This window comes from Syngnathus typhle, linkage group LG1 (assembly GCF_033458585.1).
Source record: "Syngnathus typhle isolate RoL2023-S1 ecotype Sweden linkage group LG1, RoL_Styp_1.0, whole genome shotgun sequence".
Classification (NCBI taxonomy): Eukaryota; Metazoa; Chordata; class Actinopteri; order Syngnathiformes; family Syngnathidae; genus Syngnathus; species Syngnathus typhle.
In genome coordinates, this window is record NC_083738.1 from 5,504,410 (window position 1) to 5,530,815 (window position 26,406).

At 40.4% G+C, this 26,406-nt stretch overlaps 3 protein-coding genes across 4 annotated transcripts; 1 reads left to right on the forward strand and 2 right to left on the reverse strand.

The window, feature by feature from the left end:
• Nucleotides 1-2,503: 2,503 nt before the first annotated feature.
• On the reverse strand, nt 2,504-13,620 carry hspa9 (heat shock protein 9). Its single transcript, XM_061291279.1, has 16 exons — nt 13,321-13,620; nt 12,339-12,397; nt 11,989-12,076; nt 11,051-11,232; nt 10,855-10,979; nt 10,684-10,757; nt 9,421-9,527; nt 7,910-8,072; nt 7,738-7,830; nt 6,857-7,066; nt 6,544-6,771; nt 6,220-6,442; nt 5,456-5,550; nt 5,067-5,159; nt 3,162-3,302; nt 2,504-2,867 (listed from the first exon to the last, which is right to left on the reverse strand). Exons 1-16 carry the CDS (start codon nt 13,399-13,401, stop codon nt 2,775-2,777), a joined length of 2,055 nt encoding a protein of 684 aa, XP_061147263.1. The 5' UTR covers nt 13,402-13,620; the 3' UTR covers nt 2,504-2,774.
• A 1,281-nt stretch (nt 13,621-14,901) lies between these two features.
• Nucleotides 14,902-16,729, forward strand: rab33ba (RAB33B, member RAS oncogene family a). 2 transcript variants are annotated; one of them, XM_061291329.1, is made up of 3 exons: nt 14,913-15,056; nt 15,197-15,440; nt 15,989-16,729. In XM_061291329.1, exons 2-3 carry the CDS (start codon nt 15,210-15,212, stop codon nt 16,481-16,483), a joined length of 726 nt encoding a protein of 241 aa, XP_061147313.1. In that variant the 5' UTR covers nt 14,913-15,056; nt 15,197-15,209; the 3' UTR covers nt 16,484-16,729. The 2 variants fall into 2 exon arrangements, with proteins under 2 accessions (XP_061147305.1, XP_061147313.1); XM_061291321.1 differs by having other exon boundaries at nt 14,902-15,440.
• A 2,362-nt stretch (nt 16,730-19,091) lies between these two features.
• Nucleotides 19,092-26,207, reverse strand: zgc:113425 (uncharacterized protein LOC541425 homolog). The gene is made up of 6 exons (XM_061291342.1): nt 25,205-26,207; nt 21,286-21,345; nt 20,976-21,107; nt 20,735-20,881; nt 19,567-19,624; nt 19,092-19,480 (listed from the first exon to the last, which is right to left on the reverse strand). The coding sequence occupies exons 1-6, from the start codon at nt 25,367-25,369 to the stop codon at nt 19,374-19,376; spliced, it is 669 nt and encodes a 222-aa protein (XP_061147326.1). The 5' UTR covers nt 25,370-26,207; the 3' UTR covers nt 19,092-19,373.
• Nucleotides 26,208-26,406: the final 199 nt, after the last annotated feature.

Here is a 26,406-nt window from a genome sequence, read left to right on the forward strand (position 1 = left end):
TAAAAACAGCAAGCATATATTGCAGTAATATTGCGGTAAAGCATTGATTAGAGAACGCATGATAATATATATATATATACATTTTTCTAACATTAATTATGTTCAACTGGGGTGGGCAAAGATAAAAATGAACCCAGTCAAGACACTAGTTTCGAAAAGAACCTACTATGAGTAAAATCAACTTTTTAATTGGTTGTTTAAAAGTAATTTGTTCTCCGAGTACCTGCCCACAGTACCGAGTATATCTTGTATTTACTTTCTGAATTTGCCAAATTGTGATGTCAGCATGTAAGGAGGTTAATAAATTTACAAGGAATTCCAGCAAACAGGTTTAACATACTCATAATCTAAACCTGAGTTCAGAGGCGACTTCCTCCAAACTCAGAAAATGTGATCATTTGGGTCCAGAATAGCTGATTTGAATTAGTGCTATCCAGTCTGAATATGCTCCCGTTAAGCACGTGCACGCATGCAGAAGAAAAAAAAGACATTGGTGGAACCCTGATATGTCAATACACTATAAAAACTGGAAGAAACATTAAGCTATTTACTACTCCCTTGCAGATTGATGACCAGGTAAATGTATTCTGGGAATAAAAACATTGATCAAAAAACAATGGGAAATATTCAGTATGCATTTTCTACAAGAACTGGAGATTAAAAAAAAGGTGGGGGGAGTCCCAGAAAGACAACATCCCCAAGGTAAACAAAATATTTAAAAAAAAAAGGAAAATTCCTGCAAATATGAGAATTTGTGGGTACCAGACTGCGAATATGCAAGGATGTACTGTATATTCCGTAGAAAATAATGACAAGAAAAAAGTAACATTGATGCAGCAATGAAGTGAAGACAATTACTGACTCAGGAGTTAATGTTGAATGCAGAACTTTCAATTACGTTTTGATGAACATAACTTGACAACACCACATTTTATATTGCAGTATGTTAAATGAATAACAAACATTTTCATTTGGGTCAGGGGTAGGCAACTTCGGTCCAGTAAACCCGCTGTATTGCTTGTTTTAGAGGTTTCCCCTTCTTAGTACACCGGATTAAAATGATCGGCATCATCACGTTTCTACGGAGCTTGCTGATGAGAGGATCATTTAAATCAAGTGTGCTGAGGAGAGAAAACTTCTAAAACAGCCAGGACCGGTGATGAACCCTGACTTATAGGTCCCGGCACCACAGAAGCATGTTTAAAAGCATTTTAAAATGAAATAAGCCATGACTGGACCTCAGAGTTTATTCATTAATATCACTGACATTTAACAATTGACTCATTTACTATTAAATATAGCGCAGTTTCATTTACGTCCGTGTCGTCAATTTGTTGACCAAAAATTTTTTTTACAAAATGATTAACATTCAATTAGCAATCTACCAAGAGAAAGAGAGAAAGACTTCCTCTGCAGAAGCAGCTGATTCACATTTGGGAGCATTAAGGCATCTGTTCCAAGAAAGTGAGGAAAGCAAATGTGCTTAAGGGCTCCAATGGATGTTTTGAATGTAGATGGGCGAAGTCATTTGAAAAAGAGGTTTAAAAATAGTGAATTTTAATAATGCAATATTTCAGCATTTATTAGGCTTGTTGACATTCAGTAATGAAAATCAAATTAAAAAAAGATGTCTAAAAGTTTATTAATATAATGTTCACATTATTTTGGGAAATAATTTATTTAGATGAACTGGAGCAATTCTAGTTTGACATTGTAATTAACTGTTATTTTAAGTGATAAGCTATATAATTGAATAAACGAATTTAATCTATTCATTGAATGAAATAAACTACAAATGTAAATTTTACATAAAAAAATTGTTTACCACTAAAAATGTAGTCATAATCAGAAATAATCATTCAAATAAAACATTAAATGTATGTGTATTTTATTTTACTAATATTCAGCCATTTATCAAATAAGAGAAACAATTACAAAATAAACAAATTGAAAAACATACATTTAACCCATGAGGAAACAACTTATTTGACGCAACAAATATCACAGGACTCAAAAGCATACTTTTTAGGTTGAATTGGCTCTATGCAATGGACAAGTCAGACTTTCCCCTTCATTTTGAGGTTGACCTTGGGTTCTCACATATCCTGCTTGTGGGAATACCTCTCACATGAAGTCCTAACTCATATCAACTCTTTTCTAAAGCTTCATATTGTTAACTGTAGGCTTTTGTAACCGCTGCAGTTCAAGTGCTCCACTAAATAAAGCTGAACAGTCTTGTCCATTGCTGTGAATGGTTGCTTCTTTGTTTACATTCCAGGGGCCCTGCTATATGCTGGCACTTAGTTCCGGGTGCACCTCATTATTCTTATGCCTTCAGCTAAAGAGGACAACCACTAACTACATAAACTAAATGGATAGGGATCTCTTAAGATGCAGATACAAGTTTTCCTCTGCTGGACAAATGCAGTAGGATCCATAACCAGGTATCAAGAAGGGATCGCAACTTGAAGCTCAGCTTTGTCTTAGGAGTTACAAATCACACTTAGTTCAATCAGTCCCAGGACTGATTATTTTTTTATTTTACTACAAAAGACAGCAATGCAATTGTGATCCACCTGGCCAAATTTCAGTTGAACAGCTGCATACGGCTGATCTTGCATATTAACCCACACACATACATGCATCCATCCATACATACATGATCATGTTTCACAACATTCACACATCGGCCCTGCAATTCCTCCCCCCCCCCCCCCCAACAGTCCTGTTGTCAAATTTTATGACAGCAAACACACAGTGCAATTGTCAAAAGTCTACTGCTGGCCCTCTTTCTTCTCGCCCTCTGAGCTGCTGCTGCTGCTGCTGCTGTCGCCGCTGCTGTTGCCGCTGTCGCGCTCTGACGCCATCTGCAGGAAAAAGAGCCCAAGTGCACAAAAAATTGTGTGTTAAAATCTGGCTGTAACGATTAATTTACAAAACGTTTACTCGTAGCGTTGGCCGGTTATAACACGCTGTTAGGATCTGCTCCATGCAAGCGCTTTTCTATAAAATTTGGTACGAGTGTACTATTTGACAAACAGAAAGAGCGCTGATGACTGCTGCACTATACTGTTAAAAACAGAAGCTATTTAATAAACGTACTTGAGGGAAATCTTATGAAATGAATTTGCAATGATTATTTACTACATCAATGTACACACCTTCTTGTAGGCCATCTCGAAGAGCTTGAGTGACGCCTGTTGTAGGTTGCTGGCAGCCTGCTTGATGTTCTCCCCCGTTTCGGAGTCCTTGTTGGCGAGAAGATCTCGTACCTTGGTGATCTCCTCCTTCAGCTTGGTGCACTGCGAGAAGGAAGAATTACAAAAGTTGTACTTCAAGTTTATTCCCCAACAGACAGACTGTGTCCCTACGTACATACTACACACTTCCGTGTCCCCGAATATGTTCCTCTTCTCTTTGTAATACAACACCACTTTTACTTTACCTTGTTCACTTTTGTATCTTATTCTGGGTAGTTTAGTATACAACTAACAACTTTGAATTATGGACACAATGAAAAAGTAGTACAAAAAAAAAAAAAAAAAAAAATGTCTTAGTCTTCCAGTAGATGGCAGCATTGAACTGCTTTTGGACGCCACAACGTGCAAGTAATCGCCAAACTTGTGAGACCTTTAAGCATGCGTTATTAGATTTTATGTTATGATAATTATATTCTTTCATGTAAAGACACTAATGCATTCATGTTAACGATCCTCAGAATAATAAGTGAATCAATAAATATCAATATGCAATACTTTATGGTATAAATCTGTGCCAGGTTAAATTTTTGAAATAATCACTGACAACATTCCTGGAAAAATGTCAGCGTCCCATCACTGGTGAGCTATTTTTGGAACGGGCCTGTGGGCTACCCATTGAGGGCTACACCTGGTGCCCAGGGGACACCCTGTTCTAAAACATGGCAGACCTTTGGAGATGCAATGTTACATGGTAAAAGCATTTTTTGTGATGAAAGAATCTAAACTTTCATTTGGTAGTTTGTGTTTAAACACAATATTCTGAGACATAAAAAATCTATAATAATACACAAGTGGTTAACGTCTTGAAAATGCTCAAGAGTTAATTGAGTAACACTAATGCACAATTTTTGTTCAATGAGCAAACCAAGTTAATTTTGTGAAAAGATATTTTTCTAATAAAATGTTAATTTTGACAAGGAATATTTCTTACTGACTCAATCTTTTGTACGCAGTGTGGCAATTATTGATAACTGTCAGGTACAATTACCGTATTTTGCGCCCTATTAGGCGCACCGGGGTATAAGGCGCACCTTCAATGAATGGCCCATTTTAAAACTTTGTCCATATATAAGGCGCACCAGACTATAAGGCGCATAAAATAGAAGCTTTACTGCAACAAACTGAGGTTGACTAGGGTTGCGGTATGCACCCACTAGCCAATAACCAACGAGCCCTCTGTAGACAATCGCGTTTCTCAAACGATCTCCTATAAAATGATCAGAACTGACTAAAGTTCGATCTAACACATTGGTACTACTTACCTATGTTTCCTTTCCATATCGATCCGTAGATTTACTCGAAACATTAACGGAGCAGCCTATTTTGAAATGAAATAGCCTCGCGGGTACAACAGCTATTCGGTGACGCCCCCTGACTACAGTTACCGTAATGTTGGGAAGCGATGCGACCTTGTAAGTTACTAGTCGTACTAAAACGTACTAAAACATTTTGGCAGAGCACTGTGTACAACCAGTATGGATCAACAAATTCATCACTTGATCCATATATAAAGCGCACCGGACTATAAGGCGCACTGCGAACTTTTGATGAAAATTTAGGTTTTTAGGTGCGCCTTATAGGGCGGAAAATACGGTACTTCATTTTTTGCTATGTGTCAAATTGAATGCCCAAGCATGAGAGTCATTTGCCAGCCTGTCAAATTGCACCAGAAGAAAACTATTTCTTTTCATTCGAGTTTCCTGATGACAGAGAAAATTATTCACAGATTATAAATGCTGGAGGTTGTGAGCTATGTTTACAAAATATATATATTTGTAAGTCACACCAACTAAAGATGTAATTGACCTCATCAGCAGGAAGCTGGTCCTTGAATTCCTCCATCTTAGATTCTGTATCGTGAACAATGCCTTCCGCCATATTTACAGCCTCCACACGCTCCTGGTAGACACAATGGCATAGGGTCAGAAAGTACAGTCAAATACGATTCAATCAGAAGTAAAAACATTACATTGCAATTTCTTGGATGAATGTGGGAAAGAAGTGACCTCGGGATATGTTTAATGTATGTGGTCATTTGTTGAACATGCATTAGAAATTCAGCACAACAAAAAGAATCTTCAAAATGAAACAACAGAACGTTATATAACGGCCCAAAATGCAGCTTGTGATGACCTCTGATCACTCTAGCTAAATACATCCCTCAGGTATCTACATCTTCAACATCAGGTCCTCACCTTTCGCCGCCTGTCCTCCTCAGCATACTTCTCAGCGTTTCTCACCATGTTCTCAATGTCATCTTTACTGAGACCTCCTGATGACTGGATAACAACTACGGACAAATGAAGAAGCAACACAGAGTTAAAAAAAAAAGAAAAAACTCAAACACTTAACTGTAATAGTAGTAGTACGGGGATGGGCCCTTGGCCCAAAGTTGGCGTGGACCTTGATCAATTACTGCAAATAAATATGTTTACTGTGGTCGAGTCATTGAAAGATGTAATACCGGTGTTATACCAGAATGATAAGCATCTTCACAATTCCAGTGGTTATTTTGTGTTGATACGCAATGGATCTAGTATTTGTGTGTATTTGTAAACATGAGCATACACTTCTGTACATTGATGCAAAAAAAACTAGACATGGATATATTTGGTCCTTATTGAAACATCTAGTTAGGATCCCGAAGCACGGATTAAAAACTGTAGCCCCATCTATCATTAAAATTGCCCATCTCTACAGTAGCAATAGTAGCAGCAGCAGCAAGAGGGGGAACACAAGCATCTCCTAACCATTTCAATTTCAAATGGTTCACTGTTAAACCCAGTTTACAACAACTTAATAGAAGCACGTAAACATTCAATCTGAATTCTGCCTGAGTTTGACCATTTGTGGAAATAGTGGCAAAAATTTGGTGTGAAACATCTTGAAGTGATTGTGTACACTGTGGTGTGGTATGGATTGAACGGACTTCACTTGCAATGAGGGTAAAAAAACTCACTCTGCTGTTCCCGGCCTGTCCCTTTGTCCTTGGCGGACACATGGACGATGCCATTGGCGTCAATGTCAAAGGTAACCTCAATTTGGGGAACACCACGAGGGGCAGGGGGGAGTCCCACCAAGGTAAACTGTCCCAGCACCTTGTTGTCTGCTGCCATCTCTCTCTCACCCTGACACACTTTGATCTCTACTTGCGTTTGGCCATCTGCTGCTGTGGAGAAAACCTGAGCGAGAGCAGGAAGAAAGTAGCATTGCAGCGATATTTTTGCAAGATTAGCAGAGTAAGATCATAATATGTCCCTGGAGTCCTACTACATGTCTGTACCTGGCTCTTCTTGGTGGGAATGGTTGTGTTCCTGTTGATAAGTTTGGTGAAAACCCCACCCAGAGTCTCAATTCCCAGCGAGAGTGGCGTCACATCCAAAAGCAGGACATCGGTGACGTCTCCTGCGAGAACGCCGCCCTGAATGGCTGCTCCTACGGCAACAGCCTCATCTGGGTTGACAGACTTGCTGGGTGCGCGGCCAAACAGGTCTTGAACAGTCTGTTGTACCTAAAAGTGGACGAATGTGCATTAGATTTATGTGCACAGCTATTGATCAGTCATCTTTAAGTCCAGAAAACAAACTGCTGTGTACCTTGGGCATGCGTGACATGCCTCCAACCAGTAGCACCTCTCCAATGTCGCCCTTGGAGACCTCTGCATCTTGCAAGGCCTTCTGACAGGGAGCGACTGTGCGACGGATCAGATCGGCTACGAGGCCTTCAAACTGAGCACGAGTCACCTTCATATTGAGATGTTTGGGGCCGGATGCATCCATGGTTAAGTAGGGAAGATTGATGTCAGTCTACAAGAAAACAATCACATTACTGAGCAGCAAGAGATGGGTACATACGCTGGAACAGTCACCAGGCAATCGCAGAGCACATTAAGACCAACCAGACACACTTACAGACCATTTAGTTAAAACAGCATGCAAGTTTTAGGAATGTGTGTGTGGGAAGGGGGGCTTGGGAAAATCCACACAGACACAATGTGAACATGTAAAGTCCACACAAGAAAGCCACACCCCATTATTTGAACCCACGACCTCAGAAGTGGGAAATGGATGTGCTAATCAGTCTCCATACCAGCCCCTTTTCAATGCATGTCCTCTACAGCAGCTTGTTTATGACTATGAGAATGCTCAGAATTTTTTTTTACAACAGCAAAGCTTGCATTAGAACTTCTCATTCGATATTATGCAGCCCATTTCATTCTCCTTCACAGTGCTTTTTGATCTATCCTCTTGTCTTGTCACCGACTGATCCGGTTAAAAGAAATACTTCCTTCTGGAATTAGGGTTAGGGTTGCTTGACAATAGAAGACTAAATTGAATTTAAGACTTGGAAGGTAAAATCATGGATATTATAAGACAACTGAGAGTAAAGTTTGGATTTTGAATCTTCAGACATTTTAAGACCCTGTGAAAACCCTGCTTGGACAGCAGTCAATCCCTCAGGTGACGCGCATATGTACCTGCAGTGAAGATGACAGCTCACATTTGGCCTTCTCGGCAGCTTCTCTGACTCTCTGGAGGGCCATGTTGTCTTTTGTCAGATCCACACCAGACTGAGGTGGCAAAACAATATGTAAATGAACAGAATTCCTACCCATGAGGGAGCCATAGAGATGGTCTCCCATTCATTACCTCTCTCTTGAATTCCTTGACAATGTGTTTGAGTAGGGGGAGGTCAAAGTCCTCTCCTCCAAGAATGGTATCGCCGTTGGTGGACTTCACCTCGAAGACTCCCTTCTGAATCTCCAAAATGGAGATATCAAACGTACCTCCTCCAAGATCATATACAGCAATACTGGAAAACAGACAAGCGAGTTTTACGAAGGTTAGAGCACAAGAAGGCATCGTACCACTCAAAACAAATTAGGGGCCAAATTATCCCATTCCAACTTAAAAGTCACCTCCATCAAAATCTTTCTTTAAAATACCGAAATTTCCAAAATATAAGCTGCTACTTTTTGCTCAAGTTTTTAACTCTCCAACTTGTCGTCTGGTGCGGCGTATCTATGGATTTTTCTGATGACTCGATCACTTATACACTCGTGAAAAGGCTGTGGACCGCTGTTGTGCGGCACCGCTTTGTTGGGCGGAGGGATATGTGACATGGACACTGAGGAGAAGAGTGGTATGTTGATCGCATGTCCATCCGCCAGGCAAATAGTGCCGTACTATAATTCACACAAAGAAGAGACAGAACGAGATCAAGACGGACATTACTAAAGAAAGGAAGGTTTTTATACACAAACCCTCATTATCGAGGACAAGAGAAATGCATATGATGCTCTGACGAAGGCGGAAGAAACCGCCGAAACATGTCAAGTAATACACCTAAAATAATTTGTTTGATATAAAAGAACCGTGAAGTGATTAAAAAGGAAAAACAAGATGAACTTAGTACAACTGCCGCTTTTAAGTTAAAGACAGTCGATTTGGGTCTTAACATGCACTGTCGAGGTTTCTTCCGGTCACTAGTGGGCACTGGGCTATTGTTGATGACATCTTGTTGCATCAATCTTTTCTTTATTTATTTATTTTTATTCACACATTACCGTAATTTCCGCGCTATTGGGCGCATTTAAAAAGATAAAATTTACAGTTTTTTCCATGTATAATGCGCAAAACTTAACTAATTTATTGTCCTAAAATCTGGGGTGCGCATTATAACTCTCTGCCCCGTTGTTTACTTGTATGTTACTCGTGTACTGTGTCTCGTCACCGTGGGACGGAGGAAACGTAATTTCGATTTCTTTGTGTGTCTTGGCATGAAGGAATTGACAATAAAGCTGACTCCGACTCAGACATGGGTACAATTTTTTTTTTTTTTTTTTTTTAATCCGGATATCATACGGAGGCCGCCATTACAGATGCGCTTTCTTCTCTGCTGTTCACTTCAAACACGCTCCATACGAACACAATGCTCTGAACTAAGTGTAAACCCAGTTAATAAATCATTGTTTGCATTTGTTAAGTCAAATTCATGTCATTATTTAAGCTCACACATGCTATGGTTAAATGATGACATTAATCCAAATGTGTTCTTTCCTTTTGGGCAATTACTGATTTAGAATATGCTTATTAACCCAGTCCATACTACTGAATAGTTTAATTTTTGTTTGGCTTTCACAAGTGACACTTCGACTCACATCTTGTCCTGGGTTTTGTCCAAGCCGTAGGCCAGTGCGGCCGCTGTGGGCTCATTGATGACACGCAGAACGTTCAAACCAGCAATTTGGCCAGCATCCTTGGTAGCCTGAATGCACATTAACACAGCAATTAGTGGCAATGGCAGGTGGTCAGGGGACAAGGATGAAATAATTGTAATCGTCCAATCATTTGTTGCTCAGATTTTACAAACTCGCAGGGATGAGAATGGCAAATGTGAAAAAAACACTGAAAAGTAGCCGGGGGTCTGGGGGGGAAGGGGAGGGAGGTGGAAGAGAGGGAGAGAGCGAGAGAGAGGCTGAGTAGGCCCTAGATCAGGGGTCACCAACTCCGGTCCTCAAGGCCGCCAATCCAGCCTGTTTTAGGTGCAGCCCAACAACAACACACCTGATTCAAATAATCAGGATCGCTATCAGCCTTAATAGAGCTTGCTGATGAGCTGATCATTTGAATCAGGTGTGTTGTTGTAGGGCTGCACCTAAATCAGGCTGGATTGGCGCCCTTGAGGACCGGAGTTGGTGACCCCTGCCCTAGATCTATTTAACTAAATAACTCATCTACAAGTGATGAAAACCCAATCGCAATTTCACATTGTGGCGGTGTAAAAACACTTAGTTCTCAGCGTAAGTTAAGTTAACAAGTGGAAATGCTGTTACGAAAGTAGCACCAAGATGCTGCCGAAAATAAGGCGGACGTTGTCGCATCACTGCTGCCAGTTAGGTTTATAGAGGCAAGCCGATTTCCGTAAGATGCCGTCGCAGCCGGCGGGCGGGCGAATGCTCGCGAGTCGCCGAGGCTAGCGGTGCCCTGCTTCCCTACACACACCCTCATATATAAACATTTTCTCAACGGATTTACACAATTCACGAAGATGATACTTTCGACGGAAAAAAACACGGAACTCCGCAGAGCCACGGAAAATTGTCATCTCTGAACACGATGAGCTGACGTACTTTTGGCCTGTCAAAACAAATAACCACTAAGATAATGATCATATGATTGGAAATATAGCCAAATAATAAGGTAGCATGATAGAATACTTTCATTGATATAAATAAAATTAGGACAATCAAGATGAGTATGTACTCTTGTTATGAATGCATGCATGTACGGTATCAGCAGATTACAAAAAAAGTAGCAACTCAAAATGAAGATTTTTTTTTTTTTTTTTTATTAAGCAACAGAACGACAGTCCAATTTTTTGCTTATGTGCAACAGTAACAATCTAACTGTGTGTGCTTTACCTGTCTTTGAGAGTCATTGAAGTAAGCCGGTACTGTGATAACAGCATTCTTCACTTTAGTTCCCAGGTAGTTCTCTGCAACACAGCAAATAAAAAAAAACAGCACCAGATCAAAATGGGTCGTTTGACTGTTTGTGTACAACAAACCAGAGAGGAAAAAGAGTCACATTACCTGCTGTCTCCTTCATTTTCATCAGAACGAAGGCCCCAGCCTGACTGGGGGAGTACATTTTTCCATGAGCCTCCACCCAAGCATCACCATTAGAAGCACGCACAATCTTGTAGGAGACATTTTTCCTGTTGATGGATAAACCACAATTACATTAGCTAAAAGATCTTCTTCTCATCCGACATTAGCACATCCTTACATGTCCTTCTGGACTTCAGGGTCATCAAAGCGGCGGCCAATCAGTCTCTTTGTGGCGTACAACGTATTTTGAGGATTGGTGACAGCCTGGCGTTTAGCAGGCATACCGACGAGGCGCTCCCCTTCGGCGGTAAATGCAATGACCGAAGGAGTTGTCCTGGCTCCCTCCGCATTCTCCAACACCTGTGAAGAAATAACATACCCAATAGGTTTCATGTACATCCTAGATGCCCAAGTCCGGTCCTCAAAAGCCCTTATCCAGCCTATTTTAGGTGTATTTGTACTACACACCTGATTTAAATGCTCAGTTTCTTCAGGAAGCTTTGGGAAAGCGACGCTATTGAGTCGTATCAAATTATCTCAAGGCACTTTTTATTGGAAGCAGGTCGACAATGAATAACAAGTTTGCTAGCCTGCAACGTACGTCACGTTGCAGGATCAAAAAAGAAAGTCATAAGCGGTCACTTGCAATGTTTTGCCCCTAAAAGGTAAACTATTAAGATTGATCACCTGTAACCTCATTAAAGTGAATAATAGTTACAAAAGGTTGGTTAATCGTTTGTACAGAATTACAGCAAACTTAGTTGTTTAAGATGTACTGCAGGGGTGCACTAACTCCAGTCCTCCGGGATGCCTATCCCACAGTGTTTTAGGTGTGTCCCTCCTACAACACCCCTGATTGAAATGATCAGGACCGTCATCATGCTTGTTACAGAGCCTGCTGATCAGCGCATTGTTGGAATCGGGTGTTTTGGACGATGGATACATTGAAACCACTGTGGATCAGAGCTCGAGGACCAGAGTTGGTGACCCGTGATTATACAGCATGATCAAACAAACATTTTGACGACCTACAATGTTGAAAATAAATGCGCTAAAGTACATTGCGCAAACTGAATTACATCCATATAACAACGGAATCGACATATTTGGTATCACCTTTGCTTGTTTACCCTCCATGACTGCAACACAAGAGTTGGTGGTTCCCAGGTCAATTCCAATGACTGCCCCCTTGATGGCTTCTGACCTGCAAGACAACTTTTGACCATGAGACACTTTTTTTTGCAATGAAAATATATTTTCCTCCAATTTATCGCTATATCTAACATTTACCTGGACCTCTTACGCAAAATACAAATTAAAACAATCCAACAACTGTCAAAAGAAGGCAACAAAGACTATCAATAACTTCTTGAAACAGTTCTATTTATGTATACATCATACTTATTGATTACATTTGGAATGACATGTATGTCCAGACTCATTATAAACAATTTAAGTACACTTACGCATAGTCTCTTCTGGACAGGGCTCTGAGCGCATCAGATTGGAAGCCGCTCCAATGAGCCTGTGGGGTGATATCACAATGTACTATAGTAGTTTAAAAAGCCAAGGGTTTGGACCAAGAAAATGCTCAAATATGGACATAAATCATTCCGTAACAGCTGCTGGGAAGCACATAATTCAGGTCAAATGAGGAAACAATTCCACTTATGTTGTCTGTTTCCAGGATGGACTCAAACTCACTCATCGCATATTTTATTAGAAAAACAAATTCCTGAAGTGGCGAGAACAGATGATAAATTCAGTGATCAAGTATTTTATGTGCTCTCTGTTCTCAGCTATGTTAGGGGAAGCAGTGCACCTCATGTACTGAAACGCTGGTTTTATTTCAATTGAATTTGGTTGTTCCTTATTCATCACATAAAAAAATATACAGGTAGTTTTATGTTGGCATCAGTACAATCCGTTTTGGGAAATTTCACCCCGTTAAATGTCTCTGGACCCACAATGCTTGAGAAACTCCTCATTAGTGCGCTTTGGAACAAAATTACAGCAGGAGGGCATCAATTTGAAGGTCAACCAGTCACACATCCGCCACAGACAGACAAATTGAATGGGCTAAATGTATCTGCTAAAGACTGCAACCATCAAACAATATAACATAAGACATTTTCGACGATTATAGGTTACATGATCAAACTACCCACCCGCCGAAATGTCTTACTCAGGCTAACATTTGAAAATGCGTTTACTCAAAACAAGCAAGAATTAACAAACCAATGCTACAAATTAATGAAAGTCACAAAGACTGCAATATACAGCATTTCACCTAACAACCATACGAGAAATTGAGTTTCAAAATTCACAAGTAAAAGCTAGCCTCAAGCTAGCTGCTAACATATTAAACCTCGCAGTGACACTGCAAAAGCCACAATTAACGGAGAAGAGGATGTCTATTAATGTCGTTTGCGTGTATGAGCAACTTACTTTTGTTAGCAAAGACGACACATTTCGTGCGCAGTTTCTTGTCGGCAGAGTCCTTGAAACGCTTCTGGCAATGCTCAACATTTTGACAGCTCGGCTAACCAACTGAAATAAAACGACTTAAACCGTTTGACAGTAGATAATATTAGCGAATATTTTAATAAACGCTGCCTTGGAGATTCTCAAGCGTCACGTCCTGATCAATGCTAGTTCCGACGTGCAGTCAAGCTACCGGTGAGTAGACAGTAGAAAGGCCTTAGAACTGCGACGCACCTTCTGGAATTATCCAACACATGTTACACCATGCAAGGCTGAAGGACCCCTAAACAGTATCGAGATTTAATGCCTGAATATATTTTACAATTAAGAAATACTATACCCTTTAAGAGAAAATGAATTTAATTCATGATGAACGATACATATATTTTGAATATTTTATGAATATTATAATTTCATAAAAATAATATTTGTTATATTTTGGGAGGATTTTATAATCGCGATTAGTATCGGGCAACTATGGTTGTTTCCATGTGAAGGTCATGATGTAACGGTGCCGTCGACATCGACAGTGTCACGTGTAGTTTGTCAGGAGTCAGTAATTTGGCATTGGGAAATTTTCCCCTGGTATTACATTAATAATTATACTTACATAGTTTTTTTCTAGAGTCATTGATCATTCACGGGAAATTCAATATTATGTACCATGTTAAAAAACGAGTGAGATAGACTAATACAATGTATCATTTGTTATAATTTCCTTGTGATCAGATAGCATTGGTAAAAATCCAAGTTGAATATGGTCGCTTTTCAGGCGCCAGTTTTATGAACGTAGTCTAACACTGTTAACAATGTACTATGCCAATATAGTTTGTAGATTTGCGATAATAATGATTATATTTGCTCGATTGAGTTTTTCCGTTTCCGATCGTGGTTATATTTTGAAAGACTTTAGCTTAGAATATATGAGTGATTCGAAGCAAATATTTGAGATTTCCGGTCCCAGCAAAAACAAAGGAACTTCAATTTAAAATTATCAATTATATTTACCCAACTAAAAAACTTTTGAAGACGAAATTTAAAATGGATGGAGGGAACGGTGTTTTTTTTTTTGTGAAAAGGAAACTGATGATTTAGACCATCTTTTCTTTTGATGTGAGTCTGTACAAAGGTTTTGGCTTGACTTTTAACAATGGACTTGTTCAAAAGGGTTACTCTTTGTTACTCTTAGTATCATATTAAATATGGCTTTTTTCATCATGTTAAATAAGATGTTCTTTCATTAACATTAATATTTTAAATATATACACAAACCAAACCAAACATCCTTCATTGGAAGAATGATCTGAAATCCTACATTTCCTTAAAATGTATGCGTGCGTGTGCGCGTGCGCGTGTACCGTGTGTGCGTGTGTTTCCTGGTATCGTGTATGCTTTATTTTGTTTTTGTTTGTCTGTAGTTGCTGATATGTGCAAAGGGGTGTTATTATATCTAATGTGTTTGAATAATTTTTTAATTTGATATAAATGTTAAATAATAAATATTAAAAAAAAAAAAAAACTTTTTCCGTTTCCGCCTCCAAGAATGGAACGTTCGATCATCTCGCGAGAAGTGAGTAGAGAGGTCAACGTGGCTTTCGGGCTGAAACGCAAATAATGGAAAGAATCTGCACACTTTTACAGATATATCACAAATGAATGACTATGATTGAAAGTCATGCATGATCAGTCAGACATACCAAGTAAGCATACATTTCGAGAGACAGTGGCAGCTGCTCAGAAACCTCGTTTTATTGCTTGCTTGTTTGTCAACAACTGCGTCGGAGGCTCAGACTCAGCTGCCGTGAAGGAAAAGGTGCGTTCATTGGTTGTCGTTCAGCAGCTTGTCAGCGACCATGGCGGAGAGCGTTTCCTCTGGTGAATTCTCGAGCTCTCTGACGAACTCCGCGGGGCTACCTCCGCCGAGGACTCGAATCTTCAAAATCATCGTCATCGGGGACTCGGGGGTTGGGAAGACGTGCCTGACCTACCGCTTCTGCGCCGGAAAGTTCCCCGAGAAAACCGAGGCCACGATCGGGGTGGACTTCAGGGAGAGGCTGGTGGATATTGACGGCGAGAAGCTCAAGGTGGGCATTGTACCTATCGTCATGCGTAACCTGACGAGTTAGAATCTAACTCGTATCTATCTAACTGTTAGATAGATACGTGAATCAATCAAAGGAGTGCTCCACAGTAGAAATCTGTTATCTGCCCAAAACCGGGACGTACAGTACAATACTTATAAGATGATTGCACGCCTACCATCCGCAGAGGGTTTTTTTTTTTTTAAAAAAAGAAAGAAACCTATTTTGACTCAATTAGCCTAGAGCTTACCATTTTTTGAATGAAGGGAGTAAAACAAGTAAAAAATCTATCAAAAATGTAATATTCAAGTAAAGTGACCTGAAAAATCTACTTATGTACAGTAAAAAAGGTATTCATTGCTTTCCACCACTGTACAATTATGTCGTTCAATGATTTTAGCTAAATTAAATTGCAACGCTCGCTTGTAACATGTACTATAGACTCAAATGATCACAGTGAATTCATTGTGATTAACACTACAGTTATGTTTTTCCTTTTCTTTGGATTTCTTGGCAATACTTGTTCCAAACGGCACCACTTCAATGGACAGATCCAGCTATGGGACACAGCAGGCCAGGAGCGCTTCAGGAAGTCTATGGTGCAACACTACTACCGCAATGTGCATGCTGTCGTCTTTGTCTATGATGTTACCAACGCTGCCAGCTTCCGCAGCCTCCCGGCCTGGATCGAGGAGTGTAAGCAGCACGCGCTAGGCACAGAAGTGCCGAGGATCCTCGTTGGAAACAAGTGCGACCTACGAGACTCCGTCCAAGTAGGAACAGATGTGGCGCAGCAGTTCGCTGACTCCCACTCTATGCCTTTGTTTGAGACCTCTGCTAAGAACCCAAATAGCCAGGGCGGCATGAGCTCTGGCAATAGTGACCATGTTGAGGCTATTTTCATGACGGTGGCTCACAAGCTCAAGTCTCAAAAGCCTCTGGTGTTGAGCCAGCTTCCTGTGGGATCAGGAGGCAGCATCAGCTTGAGCAGCAGCAGGGAGGATGGCACCGATGGGTCGCGGGGCTGGGCTTGCACCAGCTGCTGATTTTTGGAGGTACCAGACCAATGGTTCATGAGGACACACAAACTGATTTGCAGCTACAAAGAAACGACAGTCGTACATGCTTGTGCTTATATTCGTCAATGACTGTATTGGCTGGGTCGCAGGCAGATTACCGTGTTGGAATGAAAATGAGATGGTGCACCTGTATGATCATAAATCACTTCATCTGTGGTGTGTGCTCTTTGCAAACAATAATTACTGTAGCTTTAATACAGAATTTAAAATTCACCTGGATTTGTTGCAACAATGTTTGAAATGTGAAATCTAAGCATGATAAAGTGTCAGCCGCATTTAGTCAGTTTTTCTAACAATACAATACTTACTAAGTTCTTGAGAACTTACCACTAGATATTTGGCAATGCATTGCTCTAACAGTACACGTTCAAACGGTCAGTCACAACTGTGCAACCTGCAACATGTGATGCGACGATTCTTTTGAACTGAGATTGAAGGACACACCTGCAAGAATGACATTAGTAAAAACACCTTTACAGTATTAGTCACAGACTTTAGCTATTCGCGGGTCAGCCCAGTCCCTATCCCCTGCGTGTAGCGGGGATCCACTGTATAGGATTTCTGCATGTATGTGTCCATTTGATGTCGTATATAGGGGTACAACCAACAATTTTAGTAAATGATTAATCAATGAATCAGATTTTTTCCAAATTCACATCCCTTTATTTAAAAACAAACAAACCAACAAACATGACATTTCAAATTGACTGCAGTAAATGCACAATGAAACAAACATTCAGTCACCAGTTTGGAGACAAATCAGTAGAAAAGGTTCCAGATTGTTTTCCAAAGTATAATCAAGTTTTATTTTAATTCCACTCAAAAATAACACGAGGGAGCACAATTTTTGTTGCGTTCGGTCTGACAGCTGTTTTCAACTAATGCAAAACGGAAGAGAGCTTGTCTTTTCTTTATTGCGTCAAGTTTTTGAGCTATAGTATCCCTTTTTTCTATTAAGTGTGTTTGTATATGTATAAACCATTAAGATGGAAACGTTAAAAAAAAAATCAGCATAAAACACGCTATGCCCATGTTGACAGGGTTAAGAGAAAAGTCAGCGGTAATCCTCTTAATTTCTACTTTGCTAGCTTTCTGTTTGCAAGTATTGATAATATTGACCTATTGGGAGCTGCACCTCTTTGTTAGGTATTGCGACCGCACAAACAAGTTGCCACATAGCTGAAGATGAGCCATAATAATAATATCCTGGCAAGTCTTACTACATTTAGTCTGTGGAAATTTGTTTCTATGTTGTGGGGGAAAAAACGGATGGAAATGGGTGACTCTGATTTTGGAATCATCTTGCCGATTTTAGTTCTAATCAGCATAAAATTCTAACCCAACATTTTTTATTTTTTTTAATTGTTCCCCAGTGTAATCAATCTGCTATCTCGGAGGACACACAACCGAAAACCAGAAAATATTTATTGTTGAGAAGCTGACATTTTGTACAATTAGAAGAAAAAAAAAAGGATCTTAATGATGAACCGATTAATTGAGAATAATAATCGATTATTCGTTGATTACTAATTGTTGCACCTCTATACATGTACTTGATTGTTATATAAATCTCAACATGGTACAGTTGGCAAAGGTAATTGAAATGTGGAATCTAATGGCTGGCATTGTCGTCAAGATGTGGTAGTCAAGGCGGCATATCTACAGTATATTTTGTATATATTGTCATTCAACAAGGAATTCTGCAAAGTAGAGAGAGTATTATAACACAGTTAACAAAGGGCAGCAATGGACAACCTCCAGTATTTAGTTTTTTTTCTTGGTATGTTGCTGTTTGGAAAAAGATACCATTGTATTCCTGTTGTCACACATAACTCGTAACTATTCTTTCAGTTAATGAGTAGACTGCTGTGTGTGAGACAGTCCTAAAAAGGTGCCAAACAGTGTATGTAAGGACTAGTGACTTGAGTGACTGTGTGAATGAGGTGCTTCCACCTAAGGTTGCTATCCGGGTCTGGCGCTAACATTACGCGCTAGTCATTTAGCTTCATACAGTCCTCATATCCATCCATTTAAAATCCATCCATTTTCTATTTTTCATTTTCATCCACGGGGGTTGCGAGCGTGCTGGAGCCTCTCCCAGCAGTCATCGGGCAGTAGGCGGGTTATGGTGCCAGCCAGGGCACACAGAGACCTAAGGGGAATTTGGAGTGCTCAATCGGCCTACCAAGCATGTTTTGGGGATGTGGGAGGAAACCAAAGTGCCGGGAGAAACCGGAGAAAACCCACGCGGGCACGGGGAGAACATGCAAACTCCACACAGGGAGGGCCGGAGGTAGAATCTGACCCGTACCCACCTAAATGTGAGGCGGACGTGCTAACCGGTGCCCCACCGAGTCGCTCCATTTAAAATACTAATTGAAAATGTATTCATGACAAACAATATTGGGGTACATGACCAAACTGCATTAGACAAAAAGTCGCGTAGAATCGAAGCGCGTAAACTTGAGATTTAGGTGCATTGATTGGTTTTGTCGTGTAACCTTGCAATAAACATTCTTAACGTGTATTTAGTGTCATCTCCAAATAGCAGGTAAACAAAACAAAACTACCTGTATAGCAGAATTTATTAATTAAATGGTTTAGAAATTAAGAACAACTCACATTGTGACAACATAGAGGCAGTAAAATACAGTACTCTCATTCACTTACATTCAGATATCAGTTCATATATTATGTAAGCAACTTATGTACAGTAATATTCAAAAGAAGGATGCTACTGGAGTGCTTAGTGCTTGTTATCTGCTCTCTCAAGAAAACAAATTAAATGAATTGGCACAATCTTTTAAAATAGTGTCACATCTTTAAGTCAAGTATGATTGTATGACAGAGATTTGTCTTAAGTCAGTCTGCTGTATGGAGGCAACTTGGAGGAAACTTTCTCTTCTGCTGTGCCAGAGTCTGTAGTTTGAGCTGGAGAGTTGAAGAGCCTGTCGTCCCCTCCAGCTTCAAGCAGAAAGACAACGTCAGACTCTCACAGCTGACAGCACGAGGGTTGTAAATGGTCAAATCTCAATGACTTGAAGACTTACCTTGCCAGGTACACACTAACTCAGTATCCCCAGGGTCACACTCTGGAACCAATGTTGCCTACAATACACACAATATAAATGAGAGAGTTGGTTTGTTTGCATATGTTGTTTTGATATTTCAGTACAAGTTTAATTTATTAAAGTGCATACAATTAAAGGGCTATAAAGCAAAATATGTATGTGTGGAAAGTAGGGGATCTTAAAAAATCTACAAATATTGGACAACCACTCATTTAGATGTTACACATAAAAGCAATGGAACAAGCCAGTGTCTAGTATTTATTGTGGTGGTCTTCATAAAGCAATAGGATTACAGATTAGAATTTAGGTGAGTCAATCAAGCATCTTCTATATTTAGGATGATTCTTGTTCATCAAAAAGTCCAAAATGATCCATGGTTGTCATCTGTGATCCTCATCAGACATATCCATATGTCAGTAAAAATAAATGTGTTAACCAGATACTCTTACCAGTTCATCTTGCCTCTGATTATGTTGTCAAGCAGCTTGGACAGTTCAGAGTGCAGTTATGTTTACACAAAAATATTTGTGTACAAATGATTAGTTGTGTACTTGATTCTACAGGGCTCGAAACTAACGATTGCCCGATTGCCCGGGGCAAGTAGCGATGGCAGACGGGCAAGTAGAATTTTTTCCTCACTTGCCCGAACTTGCCCTGCCATAATACCATGTTTTCAAGCTGTAAAAAGACGATTTTGTGCATAATTTCTCGCAACTTCTGCCGCTTCTGGTCCGACATTTTGTTTTCTAGGGAGCGGTTAGTTTCTCGTGTAAGTCTGCAATACATTGATAACGGCAAAGCGCTTCGTAATTAAATGCATGCTCTCTCACCCGTCCCTGGCTCTTCTGCGCCTGCGCACCAGCAGAGCTTGTTTCCGGTTGGCGGATACGAAGGCATATGAAGGCAAAACTTATAGTGTTGTCTTTTTTATTGCAAAAATGTGTCGGGCAAGTAAAAATCCACTCCAAAAAAATTCGGGCAAGTAAAATTTTGTTTCGGGCAAGTAAAATTTTCTCCAACTTGCCCGAGGGCAACTTGGGCAAAAAATAAGCTTCGAGCCCTGTTCTAAGGTTCTACTGTCCATGGCATAGCTTTTGTTAATCTGATGGTAAATGTAATCACTAATGCCGACAATATTTGTTCCCACCAGTCCGGTATGTGTGTCGTAGCAGCCACACCGGGGTAGACTAGAGCAACCCACGTAGGCAATGAGAGACGATAGGAGCACATTGAGGATGCAGCACAGCAGTATGGTGGCGTTGGCGCCCTTCACCATTCGATGGAGCACGAAAGTCTGTGGAAAAAAACAAAGAGCAAATATGGTTGTTGCACTCCTGTGTGATAACGATAACAAATGGAAATAGGGGTCGTTTTGTGGATGTGATTACCACTTTGGGACTGTCATGATGGTGGAAGACCTCCTTATCTTCCTCTCCATAAGTGAGCGTTAGACAAGAATAGCCCAATACAAAGAAAGAAGCCACACAAGAGAGGCATCCTACTGCCACCATCACACTCACCTGAAGAAAGCACAGTCAAAGAATCAAGTGCACGACTTGCCATTCATGTTTTAATTATGAGCCTGTGGCGCAATACCCAGGCAATATTAAAAAATTATCACCTATAAACTTTTACTTTTGTCTATCACTTGAAACTAATGTTTTTCAATACACAGAACCCGTGTACAGGAATACATACCAGTATTGGGTTTTTCCTTTGAGATGCAAACAGAGCCAAAACACCAGGACAAGCCATGATCTGAAAAGAGTGTCAGGTCCATGAAGTCGATACATACTGGAAACTAGGGCAGGACTAAATGTAGTAGAATCCATAAAATGATTCCGGTCCTATTTGAAGGAAACATTTATTTTGCAACCATCGTAAGGTTTAAATCTGACTAAATGGCCGTGGCATGTGGAGTCCCTCACAGGTCAGTTCTTGCACCTTTTTAGTTCACCCTGTATCTGTTAACCAGGGTGAAATTCTTCAGAAAGCCAGAATTCATCCACACTTTTATGACTGGTAAACATGATTATTGTAATGGTCTTCTGTCTGGGCTGGAAGAGCATCAAACAGCTGCAACTCATTCAGAACACTGCAACTGAGGTTTGGACCGGAAGAAAGAGATGAGAACATATTCTTCGTCCTAAAGACGATCCCAGTTGTAGAATGGATTATTCAATGAAAACGTCTGCTACTGGTCTATAAAATTACTAAATTTTGAAATATCTTTTTCAAAATTTATGATCTTGCACTTTAGTAATTTTAGTAAACTACCGTTTTTTTCATGTATAATGCGCAAAATTTAACTAATTTATTGTCCTAAAATCTGGGGTGCGCATTATACATGGGTACAAAAAAAAAGAAGTTTTTTTTTAATTTTTATCCGGATATGATACGGAGGCTGCCATTACAGATGCGCTTTCTTCTCTGCTGTTCACTTCAAACACACTCCATACGAACACAATGCTCTCGTATCAGACGCTTGCTCGATCACCTGCTCGTTTGCTGTCACAATGTACCCTACACAAATCCGAAACATTTCTTCGCTATCGAGTTTGCTAGCGCATGCGCAGTGATACTGACCGGCAGAATAACATCCGGTTGTTCCCAAAGATGATCTTTTTTCTGAAATAATTTTACGTTTACGGACTTAAGTAGGAGTCGAAATTTGGGTGCGTATTATACATGGGTACAGGCTTTTTTCCAGCATCAACATGCCATTTTTAGGGTGCGTATTATACATGGGGGCGCATTATACATGGAAAAAAACGGTACTCTATTTCCCTGTCTAATTCTAATGTCTAATTCTCTGGCTTTTAAATGTTATGTCACTAGGTGAAGCACACATTGATTTACCTTCTGTACTATCGAGCAGTGGTCCCCAACCTTTTTAGCACCAAGGACCGGATAAATGTCAGACAATATTTTCATGTACCGTTTTTTTCCGTGTATAGTGCGCAAGATTTAACTAATTTATTGTCCTAAAATCTGGGGTGCGCATTATACATGGGTACAAAAATTTTTTAATTTTTTTTTTTAATTTTTTTAAAGTGTTGTGAAATAAAATATTACCTGTAATACGCATTTTGTTATTTGCTGATTGAAACTGCTAATTAAACTGTGAATTGAAACTAATAGGAAGAAAACAACTCTCGCTCTTTATATAGCTGACGTGTCTTGCGCATCCGTTCTGTGCATTTTATTTCACAACACTTTGCCTTGTTCCTTTCTTCTCTGCTGTTCACTTCAAACACGCTCCATGTGACCGCAATGCTCTCGTATCAGACAAGGCTTGCTCGATCACCTGCTCGTTTGCTGTCTGTTACAATGTACCCTACACAAATCCGAAACATTTGTTGCGGCTCCGAGTCACGACGAGGGGCAAGTTTTGGTTTCCAAGGGTGTTTTTATTCCTCTTCAACGTCTCTCCCATACAGAGCCGCCTCTTTCCCGTGCGCGCACGGAGCGCGGTGGTGCGTTTACGGGCAGTCGGAGAAATCAACGCCAACAAAAAAAAAATTACATCCAGCCTAGTTAAGACCATACCAAAGACTATAAAAATGGGACCCATTGTCTCCCTGCGTGTGTGACAATCATTGGGACTTAAAAAAAAAAAAAAAAAAAAATTGTTTTTTAAAAATTCATAAAAATTGGGTGCGTATTATACATGGGTACAAGCTTTTTTCCAGCATCAGCATGCCATTTTTAGGGTGCGTATTATACATGGGGGCGCACTATACACGGAAAAAAACGGTACTTGCCTTTAAGGCGTGGTGGATGAATACAACAAAATAAAATGATACGACCGGCAATAAAAAAAAACGCACAAAAAAACAAAACACAAAAAAACAAAACAATGGTACGATACAAAACGTGAATCCATTGGATACTCCTATGCAACTTTACTCGCAACCTAACATGAGCAGCAGCGCTCTGTCGCGTCAGCAGCGCGGCGGTTGTTTACATAAAGGACAAAGATCGACTTGTCCAGGGACGGTGGATGGGGCTTGGACAATGCTTTTACGCACGCCCGGTCCTACTCTACCGAGCTGTCTTTCACCTCCGTGGATGGAAGTCGAGGGCCGGCGCTCAGCCGGGTGGCTGTCCGAGGACGGTGGATGGGGCTCGGTCATGGCTTTTACGCACGCCCAGTCCTATTCTATGGAGCTCTCTTCCACTTCCGTGGCTGGAAGTCCACGCCGCCACACGCCTGTAAGTTTGTTTTGATAAATAAAGAGCCGTTTACCAAACCCACGTCTTTCCTTGAACTTTGTTAACGCTACAATATAGTTATATAGTAGATCTGTGGAATAACGACGAGGCTGACGTCAGGGCGCACGCGCGGCGATGTTGACAAAGGACGAGGAATTTGATCGATGAATTTAAAGATTTAGAGTGCACAGATGTTTGATAACATTATTGCTTATATAATAGTTATTTGATGTATAATTTATATATCGTTATATGGGCCTGTGGAATATTTTGAAGTGCAAGAGCCGTCAGCGGCGCGCACGCATTGTTGACAAAGGACGATTGATGGATTTAATGAATTGGAGTGACGCAGATGGTTTTATTAACGTGTTATTTATGTAATAGTTTATTGAATAACTCTGAATTTCCCGTCAGGGCCGTTCTCAGCTCTTAGTTTGTGTTTATGTCACGTTAGCATACCTATCGTTTAGCCTGTTGTTGCTCGTTCATGACTGTTCTTGGTGTTGGATTTTGTCGAATAAATTGCCCCCCAAAATGCGATTTATACTCCGGAGCGACTTATTTATGGGTTTTTTTCACTTTTTTGGGCATTTTATGGCTGGTGCGACTTATACTCCGGTGCGACTTATAGTCCGAAAATTACGGTAATATGTTCACATCACTGAGGCGTAGGAGAGAATCCGGTCCATTTTTCAAGATAAAAGATCAAACAGACGCAGATAAATAAAAGGGAACTAATGCAAGTTATTCTTTCTTGTACATACCAAATGATACACGGACCGGTCCGAGGCCCAGAGGTTGAGGACCTCTGCTACAGAGTATGACTAAAGCTGCCTTGCCCATGACTTGCCCTAGAGAGGAAATTATTTTTCAAATCAATCTTCTGATAAATTGAAGGATGAAAGTAACCTTTTGAAAACGCCACCCTTCAGTTTATATATCGTTTAATAAAATCAAAGTCAACATGTTGGCCAATAGATTTGCACGTCCACCGAACAATTCCAAAGTTGTGGGTCTAAATCAGGGATCCGGCTTTCCCATTTGATATTTGTAGGTTCTCACCTTGTGTGGGTTTCTCACATGTTGCAAAATAATAGGGTCAAGAGCGTAAATTGCCTGTAGCCAGCTTGGCTCGCGGCCAATTCAGGGTGTGTCCCACCTTTTGCCAAAAGTCAGCTGGGATAGACTCATGGAACCCATTGTGCTGTTAAATGTTGCAATTTTGCTATACTTTGGGGCTTTAAATGATCTTTTTATTATTTCTGATGGTAATGTAGAAATATAGCTCTCTGGATGTTCTGAACTCCTGCTGTGGATGTAGGTCAATGTGAATGAAGCCAAGTTTCAATTCTTGTTTCAAACAGAAACATAGGAAAGCCAAGTCAAGGGTGTGGTGTCTCACCATTCCTCCCCATACTGGGGTCCTGGTTATGCTCAGCGGGGTATCCTTGCGGAAAAAAGCATCCATGAAGCCGCAAATCACGCAGATAGCCGCACACGCCACTTGGAGGATACCAAGGACGAGTATGCGCTTTTGGTTAAAAATGAAGTACCTGAAGCGGTCCATCTCCAGACGTCAACCTGCTCGATGGTCGAGCAAAGGACGGACGCCAAGGCTGACCCAAGCAAAAACTTAGCTTAGCATTCACGCTTCTAGCTGTCAGGAGAGAAACACAAATCGTGTCTTGGGGAAAAACGACATTGTTATCTTCAAGTGGCGTCACAGCGGCAGCGGACTGGTTGTGAAGTTGCTTTCGGTCTGAAGTGTAGAAAGTTTAATCATTAACCTGCCCCCGTGCATGAAGCGACAGGATATTCCGGTAGTTTTGTCCTGATTTTAGACTGGCAGGAATTTATGCATACCGTTTTTCCATGTATAATGCGTAAAATTCAATTAATTTACTGTCCTAAAATCTGGGGTGCGCATTATACATGGATACAATTTTTTTTTTTTTTTTAATCCGTATATCATACGGAGGCCGCCATTACAGATGCGCTTTCTTCTCTGCTGTTCACTTCAAACACTCTCCATACGAACACAATGCTCTCGTATCAGACGCTTGCTCGATCACCTGCTCGTTTGCTGTCACAATGTACCCTAGACAAATCTGAAACATTTCTTCGCTATTGAGTTTGCTAGCGCATGCGCAGTGATACTGACCGGCAGAATAACATCCGGTTGTTCCCAAAGATGATATTTTTTCTGAAATAATTTTACGTTTACGGACTTAAGTAGGAGTCAAAATTTGGGCGCGTATTATACATGGGTACAGGCTTTTTTCCAGCATCAACAGGCCACTTTTAGGGTGCGTATTATACATGGGGGCGCATTATACATGGAAAAAAACGGTAACTCCCGTCACACATTAGGATCCTCATCTTCATAAATATTTATGCCGATAAATAAAGTACTACAAATTATGCCACTAAACACGTATATAACTATATAGTATGAGAGTAACGAAGGCCTCCTTATCTACAGTTTTGACTATTATAGTACTGCAATGATCCACATTTACACCTATATTTTAGCACGTGTTGTATTGAATAATTTTATTTCATTCAGTCAATGAATTTCCAACGATTAAGGAACAGTACTGTTTC